Below are 18896 nucleotides of genomic sequence, written 5' to 3'. Positions count from 1 at the left end.
TGTCTTAACCTTACCAACCGAAGCAGTCAATCGCATAACAATATCACTTTACCGTCTTGAAATATATATTATCACACTTCTGGTCGTTTGATATTGCTCCGTTTGTTTTCATATCGAAACACCGCATGGGTAAACGCAAGACCCAGGAGAAGAACGTCACTGTGACGTCCACTAAAGTCATGGGTTGTCTTTGTTATGAAATTGCTCAGCCCTGCAGATGCGGGAAATGCCAGTTGGAATGTCCTTGAGCTACAACGCACACACACACACATGGGATGTACAACACTGATGACAGTTGATGAAAATATAAACCAACTATTATGCAATCTTAAGTCACACGGTAACTGAGTCTTACCCTTTCACTGCTCCTCCCTATTCTTCTCATTTGATAAAACTCTCAAATTTCCACACAACAAATGTACTCTTTCTTTTGTCTTTGAAACAAAGTTTTCTTTTTCAAAGAACTTGCGATTTCAACCGCAGCATTAAGTCGACAGTCAGGCATGTGTTATGTCAAGAGTTCAGAAGTCTACATATGCAGGAGTAGTTGTGTGCTGCTGATGCGGTTTCTGTATAGATGCGGTTTCAGTGTAACACCGGAAGAGGTTATTTGAGCTTAGGCCAGCAGTCAAGATAAACTCAACATTTCATCCACGTGAGTCATTTCACTGTGACCTCGGGAGAGGCGGGAAATGTAAAGGGGCAAAGTCGATGGACCGGGATGGACCATGGCTATTGTATGATCATGCCAGGTGTTGGGAAAGAACAGAGCAGCGTCGCAATGACATGACAGCATACACAATGGTATAAAGAATTTATGCTGAGTGCCACAGTGAAATTTGTAATTCATCCACGTGCCGTATGTACACACTTGACCCCGCTAGAAATACGGAATTATTACATTTAATTGGCAAATAAAAGTTCAGAATGTCATACATGTAAAATGTATGCTTCGTTGAGTTGAAATCCAATCACAAGTAGGGACTCAAAAAGTACAATTCTATACATATTTCATTGTTTTCCTTACAGATGAATCCGGGGGCAATATATTACGGTCTTGAAAACCTTGAAAATTTACCCGCGAATCGCATTTTGTTGTCACATTTACAATAATAACTTGATCAGTGGCGTAGGAATGTACTTTTGAGTGGGGCGCTGAAGACTGATGGCCGGCATGGGGGAGGAATTTCTAAGGGGAGGGGGTGTCCCCCTCCCCTTTGAAATTTCTTGCATTTCCAGGTAGCCTCAGATGCAATTTGGTGCAATATAGCACACTTCAACACCGACTCCATTTTGTAAACTTAATTTTGTATTTTCACCTGGCCTTAGATGCAATTTGGTGCTCCAAGTGAGATTTTTTCTCATTTGGAAATGAAAAAGGGGTTTTCTGACTTGCGAAGCGGGGGGGGGGCGGAATGATACTTCCGTCCCTCCACATTTTTCACTGGGGTGGCTGGCGCCCCCCAGCCCCCCCCCCCGGTTCCTACGCCCTTGAACTTGATGCATGATTACAAGAGATTATGCTGTTAATCGTAAAAGGGTATAAGGAAGATATGCGTGTATGCATCATATACAGTGTGTGAACTTAGGGCAACATTTCTGTTCACTTTCAGTTGGATGTTGCTGTAGTTGATCTTTGAGAAGTGGACGTTTGGAGGTAGGAGGGGGAAAGAGGGGTATAGTGATCGGGCGAGGGGGCAGTGGCGGAGCTAGGGGTATTGGTCAGAGGTGGCGAGAATGGTCTGTATGGGCGCTTTCGACTTTATCTAAGCGGAGCGCCACCACAGGTTGGCGCGGAGCGTACAGAATTTTTTTTTAGTAAAGATACTCCCTATAGATCGCCGGAAATGACCCTTTCCGGGCCTTGCTAATTTGCAGATTAACGAAGAATAAATAGGTGTCATCGTCAACAAAATGTGACAAATCACAATAAGTAGATGAGAGCGCAATAAAAAGTCAATAATCGCGAATAAGTAAAAAGTGGTAAATAGCCGAAAAGGGCGCCAGCAATCCATTTGAGTCCGTCAGAGGGGCTTCCGCCCCCTGACTGTATGGACGCTCCGCTACTGCGAGGGGGGCGAAGGAGGGTATAGGAAGGGAAAGGAGACAGTGGCGGCGCTACGGGGGGCATGATGGAGCATTTTCCCCCAGACTTCCCCTTACCAGATCTGGTACTTTTCCAAATACAGAGCTAGGCTAGTAATCGTTTGTATTAGAAACAGCCGACCAAAATCGACCGTTAAACATTTTTATTGGCTTAAAGCTGCCATTGCATCAGTTTGTTAATCTTCGACAACAATTCTTGCTCGCCATAAAATTGCAGTATATTTTCAAGGTTAGATATGTGAAAATTTGTCAAACCATGGCACAGTTTTGCGTCTAAATCATTTTACTTGTAGAAAAATTCCCCCTTAGACCGCTCTCCATATCAGCGTTATATATTTTTGCCCCCCCCCCCCCATATTCCTTCAGGCTCCTAGTTGCCCCGTAGCTTACATAAGGTGGTGTCGCAACTGATGTGGAGGGAGGGGAGAATTAAAAGAGGCTGTGCATGTGAGGATAGAGGAAGAATGGAGGAGGAGCACTGGACTTGCTATTTTCGAACGAAGTGTACATAAAAATTGAAATAACTTAAAGGTCGTCCGCCCTCCAAGATAAAGAGCACAAAGTAATGACGTGATGTCGATGCTTTTTCGATCATTAGTCTATATCACGGCGGCGCACTTTGGTCTACGGTCACCACACAGCTCTGTTCCCATTATTTAATGAACTGGGGCTTCAAATAAGGGCTGGATGTAAGGCATATATCTTCATCATCATCATCATCGTCATCGTCATCGTCATCGTCATCGTCATCGTCGTCGTCGTCGTCGTCGTCATCATCGTCATCGTCGTCATAGTCGTCATAGTCAGTACGCCATATCATGATCATCAGGGACGGTTAGCAGAGGACTACTATCACTGGTCAGAATCTGGCGGAGACCCCTCCTCCTGACTGAGCGTGTTTTTGGGGTGAGGGTCTAAGTGTTGGTTTGTTTCACTTGTCTGTGCTTTTAATGTAAAGTAGACCTTCATATGGGAAATATAACATAGCCTATACTCAGTACGATACAGCGGACAATTGTAATCAAACAATAGTGCTTTATGAACCAATAGCCAATAATAAATATGTTTGTCTATTATCAGTTAGTAGTATATATCGTGCTACTTCACCCCCTCCCCCCCCCCTCGGGATCGAGTCCAAACGGGGCTCTTTCGGGTGGACCATTTCGGGAGCCCCCGTTTTTCGGGAGCCCCCGTTTTTTGTATCTGTTTGGGAGTGTTATCGAATCTCACAACAATTTTTTTTTATTACTTATTTATTTATATATAGTTATTTATTTCCTTTTTTAAAGCGTTGACCAGTTTTTCACACGAGGTCGTAATCGATGTTGTTATATTTAATAGCAAGAAATTTAATTAACTAATTATCTACACATGTACATGTCGCCCTATGTGAATTAACTCATTCCACAACACTTAGGGCGACATTGGTGATTTAATACGACACACTGGACTATTGTTATAGACTCCAGTATGGGTGCTATTTATAATACTCCCTCTGAAAAATACATGTAGCGAGGAATTTAACGAATTAATTAATTACATATATACATGTTGTATGTTTTTCGGGGGCCGTTTCGAGAGCTTTGCTTTTGATCTGTTTGGGAGTCTTATCGAATCCCACAACTTTTTTTTTCGTTTTTGGATATTCCAAAGACAGTACATTTTAGTTCCACATTACATGGTACACAAACTGCAGGAGGGAATGTATACACGCGCACGCTATGATCCCAACGCTCCCGTTTGTAACAGAAGTCATAGTACCAAACCAGCAATAGTTGCAAGACCTGCCAATGCACTAATTAATATCCACAATGTATACTTTCCTACGTGAACTGCCCCAAACAACTTACGTACGGTCAAGAGGCACTAAACAGAGGCGCTTATCGGGAGTTCTAGATCAGGGGAGCTGCTATAGAGCAGCAAAACGAGTTGCAACGCGATAAGATGATATGATGTCATCGTTACGTTGGGAATGCCTCTCCGGGAGCCACAGGCACCCGTTTTTCGGGAGCCGTTTTAGTCGGAAGCCTTCGTTTTAGCTTGTAAGAGTACCATATATTTATAAAATTATACTTGTTAAAGGCATTGAGGACTCGCCTCAAAGCGTGCCGCGCTCTGAAAAAGTTAACTTTCCGTTGCTTGCAAGTGACGTTTTGTTCATATCGCGACAAAATGCAGACAGTAATGAAACGTGATACCTTGTTATCTCGGCTGGACCTGAGATGTCCATCGCTGTATCGTTTGTACACTGTGCTGCGGGTATTGACTGCAGCTGTATGTCCTAACTGTACATTATTGTCTAATTACGGATGGTAGCAAGCTGTGTGCGTATTTTCTGGGATCGATGGTGGTGTCTAACACATCTGTTACACCTCATTCGAAACTAGGTCAGATTACCGGCATTAGACGTTTCTTTTTGCGCGAGTCTTCACACCCTTTAAAGTATATATAGGCTGAGGTATTTATATAAATATAAAAGTAAACGTGTATAAGTATATTTTGTAAAGCAACGACAATAGCTTATATATATGTTATATTAAACATTGTTTACGCAGTACTGACAATTGACGAAAACAACATCGATGACGACCTCTTGTGAGAAAATAAAAAGTAAGTAATAAATAAATAAAGTTTTTTGTGGATTCGATAACACTCCCAAACAGATAAAACAACGGGAGCTCCCGAAACGGCTCCCGGAAAGAGCCCCGAAAAATGGGGGCTCCCGAAAGGTCCCACGATATCGCCCCGTTTGGACTCCGGGGGGGGGGGTGGGGGTGAAGTATAGCACGATATATACTACTTCGGTTAGACACTGTTCATACACTCTCTTAGAGCTATAGTGGAGATTGGAGGAGGCAGTGGAAACTCTAAATATGTACCCCTTCATAACGAATCATATACAGCTATGGTGACGCTTCCCCTATTTCCAGTTATATATATATTTGTTTGAACTGTTACGGTAGTTGATTTGTAAAGTGTCCTTTTGTTGAGACATTAATAATAACGTAACTAAAAACTGCCCTTTGTTGAAAAGTATTAAAGTTTTGAACCTGTGTTAAAGAATGCACAGAGGATCCAACTTGGTCAGGATGTTTTAATGTGATTTGTGGTTGAACCCTCAGATTGAATGTCACATGTCCCACATGCTTTCTTGAAGTTTGTGCTTTGACATTGAAACTATCCAACGAGTTTTCATAACCGCAGCAAATTAACTTGCCCTTTGCGCTAAATCGGATTGCCAAAATATGCCATGGCAACATACCTACGGGACCGTATAAGGATGCGTAATCCTTTTAGTCCATCAAAGTTCCCGGGGACTCGGATTGCTGAAACCATGCATGGGTACATATAAAAGGATTGCAAATGAACAACACATTTTCACTACAAACTCCGGAAGTAAAGTTTACATCCGGGGAACAGCCCAGCCACCAGGAAGGGATGTTTTCTTCTTATCCTTTTATGGCTAAAGCCTATATGTACTCCTAGGAGGGTGGCATTACCAGGGCTGAGGTAACCAGTGAAGTCAACCCCGCCCCCACCCCCCACCCCTCTCTCTCTCTCTCTCTCTCTCTCGAGGGTTGATCCTCTGGCTGACACTAGTTTTACTTTTGTCTATTTTGGTTTACGTTCCAATTATTTGCTTGTCTTTTTTATTCTTACATACTCTATCCTCTGTTAGATACTAGTCTGCTATTCATTTTTTTTTTTGCTACTCCGCTAAACTACCAATGAACCTTTGGACATCAGATGCAGTATCAGATCAAGTGGTTGGATGTCCACGTCTAACACAAAACTCAACGTGAAAACCTTTTATTTTCATGGCCTCATTTAAAGCTTCTACCAATACAAACAAATTTGTCAAAGATAAAAATGTCCTCCACGTACCCTGTTCTCCTTGAAGGTAAAGGAACATTTTTTTGTATCAACAAAAGTTTCAAAACAATGGATTAACAATAACTTAAAGGAGCATCCCAGATGTTAACATACGTGAACAGCTCGAAACCACATGGAAACAGTATGCAATAACACTCAAGTGCTTATTTCTTTCTGCATTATGGCACATTATTGTCGATTTTGGTACACAGTAAAGAGAGCTGAACAAATACTTTGACCAATGATCATTTATTAGAGAAAATTTGAAGCGTTTGGATAGTCACTTTAAATGGCAAAGGGATACTTCTGCATGGCAATACCCAAAGCTTTCTAGCAAAAAAGCCAAAAATGTCTCAAATATTTGAGTACGATAGCAGAAACTAGGCAAGGTAGTGCACGTAACGTCTCTGGCTTGTATCGGGGCTGTTACATGACCTGAATTAGTACTCTGCAGCAACAAGATGAAAAAGAGAGACGAAATGGCAATTTCCAACTTTTATTTACCTAATATATACAACCTTAAAACTGTGTGTAAAAAAGGGAATTTGTTGGTAAAGAAAAATAAACATTACTGGAAAATAAATCCTTTTTGAATTATGAAAAATTACTCATCAAGCCTAAACAGGCCTTCTTCTTACTAGATCGGATATCAACAGCTTCTCAATCAAATCAGTGATAGTACTTCACCATGAGCAAGGCAAATCCTACATAGATCAGAGAAAAATAATGAATCAGAACATTTAACGTAACAGAAAGTTTATACTCGTTTTGTGAGCAGTCAATGATAAAACAACACCCTTAATGACTGGTGTCAGCAGTGGGATTACACTTCATATTCATAAGCTTTCTTCTTAACCATCCTTAGGCTGACTACAAACCAATTGAACAAACATGAACTATAATGAAAAATTGGAAACGCTTAGTTTTGACAACAGATATTCAATAATATATGTTCACTGCTCTCTGACTTCATGGGAGCACATTTAATTCATGACACGTGTCAGTGTATAGAGCTGTTAAAGGAAACCAAAGCTTGTTCACTCATAACCAAAATGTTTGACCTAAGTTTGAAGAATAAAATAGTCTTAATTGCAACATAAATCTCTCTTGGAAAGGGATACAATGCATGACAGCAGGAATTTAAGTCTATAATCGTCACAAAACTTTTGATCTTTTTCAGTAATGATGTAATGATTTTTGAGTGAGAAACTGTTATACTATTGGGAGCAGATTTAAATTCTGGTCTTCCAGAAACAAACCAAGTGGAAAAGTTGGCTTGATGGTCAGTACCTTTTGAGCATGTTATCTCTTCTAGACTAAAAGAGTACATTTAATCTGCTGACAAACACATTGCCTAATGAGTATATTCAGCTTTTAATTAGGTGATGGAAAGAAGAGGGGTAAATGGTGGGGAGGGGGGGGGACAGGGTCACCCTCGATAAAAACAATGACTCTCTATCAACATTTCATAAATATTAATGTAAAAATGGACAGGTTCTCGTTGAGGAATATTAACATGTTCTTTTCAAAATGCCAGCAATGAAACATAAGAAGCAGCATTTGTTTTAAGTATCATTAGATAAATGGATACAGGCACTATCTCCACATTTGAGTAATTCACACATAAACCTTAGACTATGTCAACAAATTTAACTTTTCACATAATAAATTAAACTTACAATTCATATGACATCTGGATTAGCTGAAAGCATCACCCATTGTCTGTGGAACGGTGTGTGGCCTTAGATTTGGACAGTCCTTAACTTCCACCTCCTGAACCCCAACCCCCCCCCCACCAAAATATAATAATAATTATATAAGAACCTGCAGCACTACAACAGATAAAATATGTACTACTTGGCACTAGTTGCACCTGACATTTTACAACAGTTTGGACTTACAGATGGTATCAAGCATGAGTGAGAGTGTAAAACAAATGTCAACAGCAAAGTACATTCTGGATTAGGATGATACAGAAATTATTATTTAATGATGCATTATGCAATGGCAGCAACATTTACTGTTTTAGAACACTTTTGGAAGAAATAAATGGCATTTGAAAGTTTGGCAAAATACACAAAAAAATGTTATTCATCCAAGCCAAAAAGAGAGTAACTTAAAACATAACACTGCATGAAAGTTGAGATGGTTACTCCAGTCTCCAAACCTTAATAGATCATGAAAACTAGATGCTTGTATTCTTCCTTTAAAATTTCTGAAATAATCCTTTACAACGCTGTCTTCAGAGCAGTTTTTAAAAGGCTGCAAGTATTACTTTCTCATAAGTGGGAAAGGCCAAGTTCACTTACCTTTAACCCTCTTACTGTACATACTGCATATGATAGCCAATTGCATGGGTTTCATAGCTTTGGCAGAGTTAACCAGAATGCTGCATACATTGACTACTAAATCCTCTCTGTATCTGTAATACAGTAATAGCTAATGGTAAAAACCTTGCATACTTCAGCTACATTTCACAAACATCAATTCTTACAACTGGAAACAAAGTAATGAGTTAAGAGAAATAACCTTTATTCAAACAGTCCTTGCGATGTGATGTCAGTTTCACACTTGTTCAAGTCTCAGATTAAAACACAAAAACACAAACGAATATCATAATCCAACTATCTCCCACATGACCAACATACAAAGAAGAAAGAAAAGAAAAACTTAGGCTTGTTTCTCTGAAATAAAAGTTGAAGACATTTAGGCTTGTACTGATTGGCTTGGATGAATGTTCATTGATAAATTAAACACATCATCAAAGCAACACAACTTGGTTTTTCAAGTCCAGAGAACAATCGCATACATATATGGAGAGATAAAAAAAAAAACATGTAAATTAAGAGACACCACAACCCTGTACCGACCATTGAAATTATGACAGTACAACTAATGAAATATCTAAACCATGGAGTAAAATGGCACAAACAAATTATAATGGTACAACTTAGGAGAGGATGTTGATCTTCAGACAAATGCCCTTATAACGTAAAAGTAAATCATCATGCACTGTGAAACACCTTTGTTTTAAAATTATGTCTTATCTTTCTGTCTACCCGCCTATATTCATATACAGTATTGAGCAAGTGGAGTTTAGTGCAAGCTTGTGGGTGTTCCAGATAAAAAGGCAAGTCAAAGGAAAGGGACCAGGCTCCTTCTTCTGAAATTTTCTTAGCAATGAAAATAAGCAAGCAAAACATAATTTTGTTCAGAACAAGGTACATGGTATTTAAAATGCTTTGAGGAAGGGCATACATAGGCTTACTTTTTAACATCGCTTCCTAATGAACGGCTGTTTCAGTAGTAAGTTTGATAAATACTGATACCTCTTCCCCTTCCAAGAAATCATGGATCCACCACTGCGATGTGCTGGGAATACTTGGAAAATCTAGCAAATACTCAGCCAGCATGTAATGCATAACAATAGCGAGAAATGATTGGCATATTTTGAAGGCTGTGAGGCAACACACACAAAAGCTATAACTAACCACATTTTGCATGATGGTTAACATTGACAATGACACAAAGTATCGTTGCAACGTAAACGAAGATTGTTATTTCCTACAAAGATTAAAGAAAGTAACTGCTGGAACCTGCTATTACCATCGCTATGCCAGTCTTTACTCATAATCACTCTTGAGTGCATTCCAAACTTCCTCTATCAAAATAAATTTTGTCCACCACACTCATCACCATATGGATCCCCCCCTGTGAGAAAACATTAAATATGCAGAAACGAAAAGGTCACATCAGATTCTTCAGTTTGCAAAGTTGTGTCACCTTGACTTTCGTTTAAATAGAACAGTGGGGTATTTCAAACAATAATCTATCACCTTGTAACTCCATACTCGGTAACAACCGGAGTAAGCAAAGTTTTCAATATTTGAAATAATCGTCACAAATTCTGGAACACATAACACCCAAGTGTGAAAGCATTACTGTGTCACAAACTGATGTTCTGTATGGAACTTTAGCCCAACAGTCTGTTCTGTGTTCTGCTGATGTTCTGAGCCTGAACTGATGAATTAAACTAAGATCTAGCTACAAAATATCCCTTTTGGAATTTCAATTCATTTGTCTGAAACTTTTGAAACAATCTATGGCATATTTCACAGCTTGTAGCCAATGTAGAAAGTTGCTGCTTGATAAGTGCGATATCACTGGAAGATGTTTACACATAAAAAATCTGCCACATTTGAGATATTTCAGCAATCCTCAGTTGAGATGCAAAAGCATGAAATGTAGGTCCAATTGTTGCATAAAATGCAGTGACCACAAGTCAGCACCTACTGTACGTAGCAGATCTCAATAGGAGTTTATTGACACAGTATATGCCAGACTTGAGTATGAGAACAACAACACTAGTACCGATGCAAGCAGAATTTGTCTGGGATTGAGAAGGATGTCAGAGAACTGAGCAGAAGTGTGATATCTTGCACTGCTACCAAAATATCTGTTTCAAATGTCCATAGAACGAGTACAAATCCACAACTTAGGTCGAGTATGTGAATAGACTCACTTCAAATCTGGCACAACTACCGAGCTATTATCTGACAATTGAAGAACAACTGAGCTCAACTGAGCTCACAACCCCAAAGTACCTGAATGTTGCTGTCATAGCTGTACACAAGAGACTAGTGACTGTTCTTGCATGAGATCTCTCCTTTGACAGTTTTAATGTGCAATATGATTGTGGGTTAAGGAAAAGGGTGGCCTACAACGCCAGATGCAAGGTGAAACTTTTTAAAACAAAATTTATTAAAAACGTGGGCAGGTCATCATGGTATGTTAATACAAAAAACACTTGTAATTTTGAAACACATCATCATTATGTTCTGTGGAAGTCTGTTCAAGGTAACATCGTTTAACACAAAATGACTAAAATGTTGTCTATAAGTTGACCAATCCATTCTAAGATTTACACACGATCACTTCAGCAATGCAAACGTAGATCAGAAGCTGTTTGTACAATATTGTGCTGTGCTTCCTGTAAATCAACTCTAAACATTTACATTCATCATTCAAAACAAAACAAACTACAAAATGCAACACTAAGAGATGATGAATTGTTTGTTTCTTGTCCTCCTTCCCAGAGCTCGCTCTTCTATACTTTTCCCACGACTGACATCATTGTCACTACTTTGTCCGGTCATCGTCATAAGGAAAAAGCAACAAGAACTTTCTCTAATAAGTACTCCATCAATCTAAGCAAAAAGACACAAACCAAGGCTTTGCTTCCCACTGTTCTCCCTACCTCTCTACCAACTGGTAGATAATCCAAAACATCTTCTAGCAACACTTTCGATTTGAGAGGAGAAAAAGAAAATTCGCTGAGGGACGTCACTTAAATTCAGTCTAGGAAAAAGTTGGACTGGTAGAAACTTTAAGATAATTAACAATGTACATGGTAAAAAAGGAAAAAGAAATACTCGCTCCACTATGGTCTTTTTCCAATATGTTACACCAAGTTCTTTTCACACGTGGCACTGCCGACAACAGTTCTGCCGAGAGTTCAAAATTTCTACTTGCGAGCAGGCCTGAGATACACAAGAAAACAATATCATGTGTTTTCAACTCGTCTTCTCCTTGTCATCGTCATCAGAATCATGCCATGTAAGCCTTCCCTCGTAGAATTTGATGACAATTTGAGGACATCGGAAATTGGCTTCCTTTGCTTTAACTAAATCGGCTTCCTGGCTGTTTTTCCTGGTGGTGAAAACCAAACGAAAGGCAGAAAATCAATGTGATAATTCTTTCATCATTTGAATGTTGACGAATGAAACAGTAAACATTTGGGTGTCTCTTTAAAGAAGTGATATTGATCACAGCTTAAATGCAGTCTGCCCAAATTAAACAGAGAAAGCACTTACTCATTAGTTTACAGCAGGGGCTAAATGTTTGCCTGTTTCGTCTTAGTTTATCAAACCTCCCAAGGTTAAACTATGGTTGGCAGTAATTCACTGAGCAGGCTTGGGGTAATCATAATCAGTAATCGTAATCGATTACATTTTTTGAAGTAATCGTAATTGATTACTTTTGTGAAAATTACAAAGTAATCGTAATCGTAATCGATTACAAGGGCAAAGTAATCGTAATCGTATTACATTTATGATTACAGTGAAATTTGAATGAGAAGGGCAAAATTAGTAGAAATGATTAAAACTAATTCTTACTATTGGCTTTTAGTGTGACCAAAGAAGTGTTCCTGCTTCTAGAATTCTCTAGCACAATAAACTTATACTAAGAAGTCCTGGGGATTTGATTGCCATATTCAAGGATTTTTTATCACCTGAATTATTCTGTTCAATGCTGCCTCTCAGCATTCACAATCCTTTTGCATACACAACTGGTTGTCTGTTTAATTGTCTGTTTAAATTGTATTTTTTACTGGACTTCCACAATTTTGTCCGTATATACTGTAAATGCCCTTCCTTTGCCCTATTTCATTGCCCTATTTCCCGGCAGAGAGTTATATTAAACAGATATGCAGAGGATTGTGCAAGTAACCACAATGTAATCGTGATTGTAATCACGATTACATTACAATGTAATCGTAATCGATTACTTCAACTTTTGGCTGTAATCGTAATCATAATCATACATTCTCAAGTAATCGTAATCGTAATCGATTACATTCAGATGTAATCGCCCCAAGCCTATCACTGAATAAACATTTCTTAGTTAAGCTGCTGCACAATTTGAACACTAAATATTATTCTCTATGCATGCCAAGCAGAAACTTGATCAATTTGTTCCTTGGCTACCTAAAGGAGAAGCAAACCCAACTACCATTGCCACTGCCACTCCAAACAGTTGTGACGAAACTTCCAATTCCAAACCAAGAGATTTAAATGGTTACAACAATTCGCTTGTTCCTTGTGAGAGAGTTATTTACTGTTTAATCAAAATGCAGAAAACTCTGTGTCCCACAGGTTGAATATTCATGTTCAAGTTTACAATGAGTATGCAGATCTCTTGATGTTTATGCCAAACCTCATAATTTTGATGCAATTCTGTGGTTCATTTGCAGCAGATTGTGCTTCTAGCCTGTACTTTACTGTTTCCATTAACTGTCCAGGTTACTACAGCCAGGATATCTTAAACTAATCACAAGATGCATTGAACAGAAACTCTCAGCCTCATCAAGCCATTAGATATTGACACATACAATATCCTTCCAAGGAATAATTCAGTTTTCATATTTTCTGGAGCAGTTTTAAGGCTTTGAAGTTTGTCTGTTGTAAATATTACTGTTTCTACAGTGTGTAAAACAACTAAATATCATTGCTAAGGAATAGCAGTTTGCCACATTTTGAAATGCGACACTGGATACATAAGTCCCTGCCAACCAATCTAGTACTCGGCAAGATATCAACAAGGTATCAACAAGATATCAACATGGTATCAACAAAATATCAACAAGATATCAACAAGATATCAAAAGGATATCAAGATATCAGCAAGATAGTCAACATCCAAGCTAGGAAATTTAGTGTACTTTCTTTTAAAACCCTTTGAAATTTATGTCACATGACAAAGTTCCAGGTGCACATAGAGTGAACAAGTGTAACTGTTTTAATCAGGTATCATATATTGTTTTCCTTCCATTGTAGAGTATGGTACAACAAAATTGTGGCAAATTCATTGGCATATGAAAACTGGAAAGTAAGCCCTTGTTTGAACCTTACCATTTCATGAGGAATAAAAGTTCGCCGTTAGATTCTGTGGCTCCTATTATCCTCTCTGGTTCTAGTCCTCTTTCGAATCCTTTGTATTTGCCTTCTTCGCTGGCTCTCGATGACTCTGGCTTTTGTTCTGGTTTTGTGGCCTGATGGGAACAGGAAAACAGGTAGAGAATTATTGCATCATAACAAGCATGTTTGATTTACCACAAAATTGAACACAAAATTTGAAAACCTTGCCATATCAATGATATGACAAGGATTTCGGACTCATGACCTCATGTCACCTTTGACCTCTACCAATTTCAAAAGGGTTCTCATACTAACGAAGCTGCATTTACTCATACTAACGAAGCTGCATTATTAAGAAACAAAATCACTTGGGGCATTCTGGTCATCTTATACCAAGCAAACCATTTTCCCAAAACAAAATGCAAAGGTAGAGAATACAAGCAGTTTGAGATTTCTTATGAAGATTCTACTGAATGCTTGCTAAAACTATTGCTTCCCAGTGTGTTAGCCTTTTATAGATAATTGAAAAGGAAACTTAGCATTGGGAGTATGTGGGTGTTTGTAGTTGCACAAATTGTTCAATGAAACATAAAGAAAGTGACTGGGACAGTTGAGAAAACACAGATAGGGCTTTTCAATAAGTTATTATGTATTATTCTTTAAAAAAAAAGAAGAAACAATCACTCAATCTTTTTCATACCAGAACAGCTATCGTGTGGAACTTGTAAAGTACGTACCTTATTATGTGGTTGGTCAAAACTGCCTAAAAACCTGTTATGCCCCATACTTACAACAAGAGCCCAACAAACACTATGGTTCCACATGTACAAGCTATTGACCAACATCTGTATTCAAAGTTTGGATACAATCCAATTTATAGTTGTGGAGCTATTGCAATTTTATAACTTTGGCCCCTCCCCAAAAAATTGGGCCTAGAAAGTTTTGTGCCTAAATGGTCTGAAAAATATTTGGCCCGAACAATGTGGCTCAAAAATATATTTGCCTCTCAAAAATTGAAACTTCAAGCATGTGGGCCCAAATTGTCCCAAAAATATTAGGTCCCACAAAATCGGGACCAACAAATGTGTCCCAAAATTTAGGCTAACATGTACCAGCTATTAACCAACAACTGTATACCAAGTCTGGTTACAATCCAAATTAATGTTGCAGAGTTATTGCAATGTAAAAATGTTTATGTTTGACCCCACAACCTCATTAACCTGCATAAGGTCAAATGTTAGTGCACACCTTCTCACTGTAATCTACGTAGCAAGTATGACAAATATCCATCACTTACTTGATATCGTGGACCCAAACATGTGTCACAAACACACACACACGTAAACCTGACTGCATAGGTTCCTTTGCTTCAAACAACTAACCAAGAATGGCATCATTTAGGATACCACACTGAACCCTGTGAACAAATGCAGCGGTTGTACGCAGATAACCAGCAAACTATCCTTATCATTCAGTTAGAACTGAACTAGGTGCCTGGAAGCTTTCCTGTGTCACATCAAACAAAGCTAGCCCAACAGTCTCCAAATTATACCATGATTCACTCCTTCTTACCTCCTTTTTGGCTTTTTTCTTTGCAAGCTCATCTGATCCATTCACTGTAGCCGGGTTCTTTCTTTTGCCTTCTCTTTCTTCTTTGGCTTTTCGTCTTTTTTCTTTGAACTCTTTGATCAAATCAGGACAGTCCAAGTTGTTTTCCGGCTCCCAAGTGTTGTCTGACCTGAGGGAATTATAGAAAATAACTTTAAAGAGTCATACCAATGTTGCTGTTGTGCAAGAAAGGGCTTGGTAGGATGCTTGAGCCTATTACAAGGCTGATTTCAATCTTGCAGATTCTTCTCTCAGGAGACGATGCAAGGAAAATACCTCTCACTTTCAAGTTTGTGTTGTGAATTACATCATGAAATATGTAAACATGCTTTCAAAGCTTTATTTACGTTGGATTCTTTTTATAATCAATCTGAACAAGCCATGTAGTATTCACAAAGAATTGGATACCCCTCAATATTTGTGTCCCACAAACCAACTGTAACAATTTTGATTTTTCATCTAATGGGCAACCATTTGACTTAAATTGGCTGAGTACCACCATTCCTGGTGTGATTTCTGTAGATGGTAGTAACAGAGATAGCCTTTCCTAATTTCGTGGTATTTGTTCGACACACCAGCTTCAATTTCAATACAAAGAGGAAATCATCCTCAACAAATTTGGGCACGGTGAGGGGCAACACAGAACTGAAGTAACTCCAGTCATTGCTTACTCTGGATAACCCTTCCATTTTAGAAAGTACTCTGTCTGACCATCTCTCTCCCTAAGATCAGTGATTTTCTCCACTTGGTAAATTTCTTCTTCTGGTTCCTCCTCTATTTCCTCCCCATCTTTCCTCACGGTCTTCTTTGGATCTTTGGTTCTGCTCTTTGACATGTTCTCTCTCTCTCTGTTGACTATTTATCTTTTTGGAAAAGCTGGAAAGAAAACACAAGGATAACTAAATGAGGCGTACTTTACATTACAAAGCAAATTGCTTTAGATATGATTCCATATTCATGTGGTTGATCCCTTCGAGGAATGAAAAATAATCAAACTGCCAAATGTACAGTATGGATACTTAAGAAAGGATACAAAGGTGACAAACATGTCAGACTGGTTTGCTAGCATTGGCTTAAACAAGGTTATAATCAATGAGGATTTACTTCTTAAAAATTTCCATGACAACCTGAGACAAGTTTTCAATCCGACCAATCACACAGGGCGCTACCTGCATGAAATATTTTAAATGGGGCAGTTATTTTTGTGTTACAGAGAACATTCTTTTGGGTAAAAAGCAGGGTGTTGCACTTATAGCTTAATATCTGTAGCAGTCTCACAACTAGGTCCCTTTTGTAAGACTGGTTAACCACTGTCCAAAGATAGGTCTAAAATGAATAGTTCTTGAGCCAGGCAAGGACATATTGGATAAATAAAACTAGAATGTTCGGTGACGTTGTAGCTCATGATTTTGCTTAGTGACTAGCGGGATCCATCATGAAAGAAGACCATTTCATGTTGTCTGTATGTACAACTGATACCTCAATTTGAGATACTGTTGTCCCTCACAACACTCTCTTCCGGCAATTAATGGAAGCTTGTCAGTAACTTCCAAGCCATTCCTTTGAGAGAGACACTTTACAAAGACTTTGGCTTAGCTCTGCTTTGAACTGACATGACTTTAGCCCCATTTACCACTTTCAAATGCTCCAATTATGTGACATAACCAACCATGTGCAATACCACAGCAATGAAGAAAGAAAACAATTTCATGTGTTGTGACTGGCAGAATGCATCCACTGCTTTGCAATTAATTCCAAGTGCATGTCGGACCTCTAGCTTCATTGGGAAAGGGGCAGCGGAAGTTTGGCTGTAGGGGCAAATATTTGTGTATAAAGCGCTGCACTGCCTTGGCCGGGAGTCCAGGGACCCTGGTGGGGTCCAGGGGCAAAGTCTCAGAGGGTGTCCACCGGTGAAGCCCCCAGAAGCTTTGGGGTTTTAGCTTCCTCTGATCTCTTACAGTTTGCGTATTTGTTACAAAGTGGTGGAAAATTAAGTGTCACTTCAGAGAAACGTGATCGAAAAACGATAAACTCTGTTTTATCACAGTGAAGTTTCAACTGATTAGTTGTAAGCCAATTGTTTACAGCACTTAGACAGGTTTCCATTTTATGAAGAGCATTGGGCACATCATCCTTATCGAAAGCAAGAAGTAATTGAGTATCATCGGCATGATGGAAATGAACACCATTATGCCGAATAACATCACTTAACTCCGAAAGATACAAAGAAAAATGAACAGGTCCAAGTACAGAGCCCTGTGGAACACCAGTAACAAATGAATGAGGAGACGAAAGAACATCGTCAGTTTTCACCTGTGGATATCACTCAGTAATATATAACATGTTCGCTCTTACTGATACAAAGGCCGGCATTTCCTTTCTGACTCTGGTCACCAAACATTGCTGATGAAGTAGGCCCATTATTCATAGTTCACACATAGGCCTATATTTGTGGTGCATTATTTATAGCTTTACTCTTGACTTTAGTTTAACTTTTACTTGCCTAGCATTAGAATCAAGTGTGTTTGCGGGCAAGGTCTTAAGCTGGTGTTACTGTTAATAATTAATAAAAGGCCTATACATAGCTGTTTTTCTTTAAAGTTAAACAACTTAAAGTGTAAGCATGCTTAGAAGCACCAAATTAGGCCAGGTGGCTCACAATAATTGGGGCCTAGGCCTAGCCTAACGAGTAACATTACACCTAATGTCATGAGCATCTACCAAAGTCCTAACTTTCACTGGCTTACGCAAGATCCAAGAGTAGGTAAAGTTGACCCAACATTGAGTAGCCCTAATTTCATATGCTATCTGCCGTGTTTTTATTTCGCAAAGTTGGTTTCTTCAGTAATGCTACTGCTATACAGTGCTAGTCTAGTGTTAGGCACTAGTTAGCCTAGTAATTAGTATTGGTACAATAGTACAAGTAGTCTAACGTTAGCCTATGGAATAATGGAGTATGGGCTAGTAGTAGTAATGTACGTAGTACTAGTAGTATAATGGGGCCTTTGAAATCTTGTACATTTATGCATACCAAAACTACAAATTCCTAGAAAATTTGGTACTTGATTCGCTAGTTTCAAACTGCTTTAGTTGTCTCCTTTTGTAGTCAACAAAATGCCTGGAGATGGTACTTGGTCACTGTGAATTGGTGAGGGTCGTGGTGCATATGTGGTGTATTGAACTGGACCACAATCAATTTGTTCTTACTATACTGTGCTGCATTGAGGGAACAACGCATAACAACATGTTATAGGCTACACATGCTTTTTACCGTGATACATCGTGAACTACGTAGCCTACACATCCCGCGTACAAATTTCACATTCTGCACATGCGCTGAAAGTGTGACGCGGGAAAATGCTATGGTAAATAGGGCTATGTTATGGCGCGCCGTTTGTGGAATATACATGTGGCCGTCGCAGAGACTTACAGTGTAGTCGCGCGGAAATTTAAATTTTTACTATAAAAGAAATCAGTTAATTGGTGTTAGCCGCATGTCTGTTGCTAGTATTATTCAGAAAAATAATCTGAAGAGGACGAAATCGGGCAACAGAATGAAATCGGAAAAAACAAGTTTCTGTGACGGCAACCCGTACGTTTCCGCAATGGCAA

The 18896-nt window shown here is 38.9% G+C and overlaps 2 protein-coding genes across 4 annotated transcripts in view; both read right to left on the bottom strand.

Moving 5' to 3' along the window:
- Window positions 1–798, bottom strand: part of LOC139966794 (uncharacterized) — a 37380-nt gene extending 36582 nt beyond the window's left edge. The window contains exon 1 of one of the 3 annotated variants that reach the window (XM_071970153.1): window positions 356–798. The gene's annotated coding sequence lies outside the window, so the exon portion shown is untranslated. Of the gene's footprint in view, window positions 1–14; window positions 330–355 lie in introns of those variants that run through there. The other 2 variants (XM_071970152.1, XM_071970154.1) reach the window with 2 other exon arrangements.
- A 5661-nt stretch (window positions 799–6459) lies between these two features.
- Window positions 6460–18511, bottom strand: LOC139966790 (chromobox protein homolog 1-like). Its single transcript, XM_071970148.1, has 5 exons — window positions 18316–18511; window positions 15956–16160; window positions 15249–15414; window positions 13671–13810; window positions 6460–11688 (listed from the first exon to the last, which is right to left on the bottom strand). The coding sequence occupies exons 2-5, from the start codon at window positions 16117–16119 to the stop codon at window positions 11553–11555; spliced, it is 606 nt and encodes a 201-aa protein (XP_071826249.1). The 5' UTR covers window positions 16120–16160; window positions 18316–18511; the 3' UTR covers window positions 6460–11552.
- Window positions 18512–18896: the final 385 nt, after the last annotated feature.

Source organism: Apostichopus japonicus, chromosome 4, assembly GCF_037975245.1.
Source record: "Apostichopus japonicus isolate 1M-3 chromosome 4, ASM3797524v1, whole genome shotgun sequence".
NCBI lineage: Eukaryota > Metazoa > Echinodermata > Holothuroidea > Aspidochirotida > Stichopodidae > Apostichopus > Apostichopus japonicus.
The sequence above is the reverse complement of the archived record's forward strand: the minus strand, read 5'-3'. Positions and strand labels throughout refer to the sequence as shown.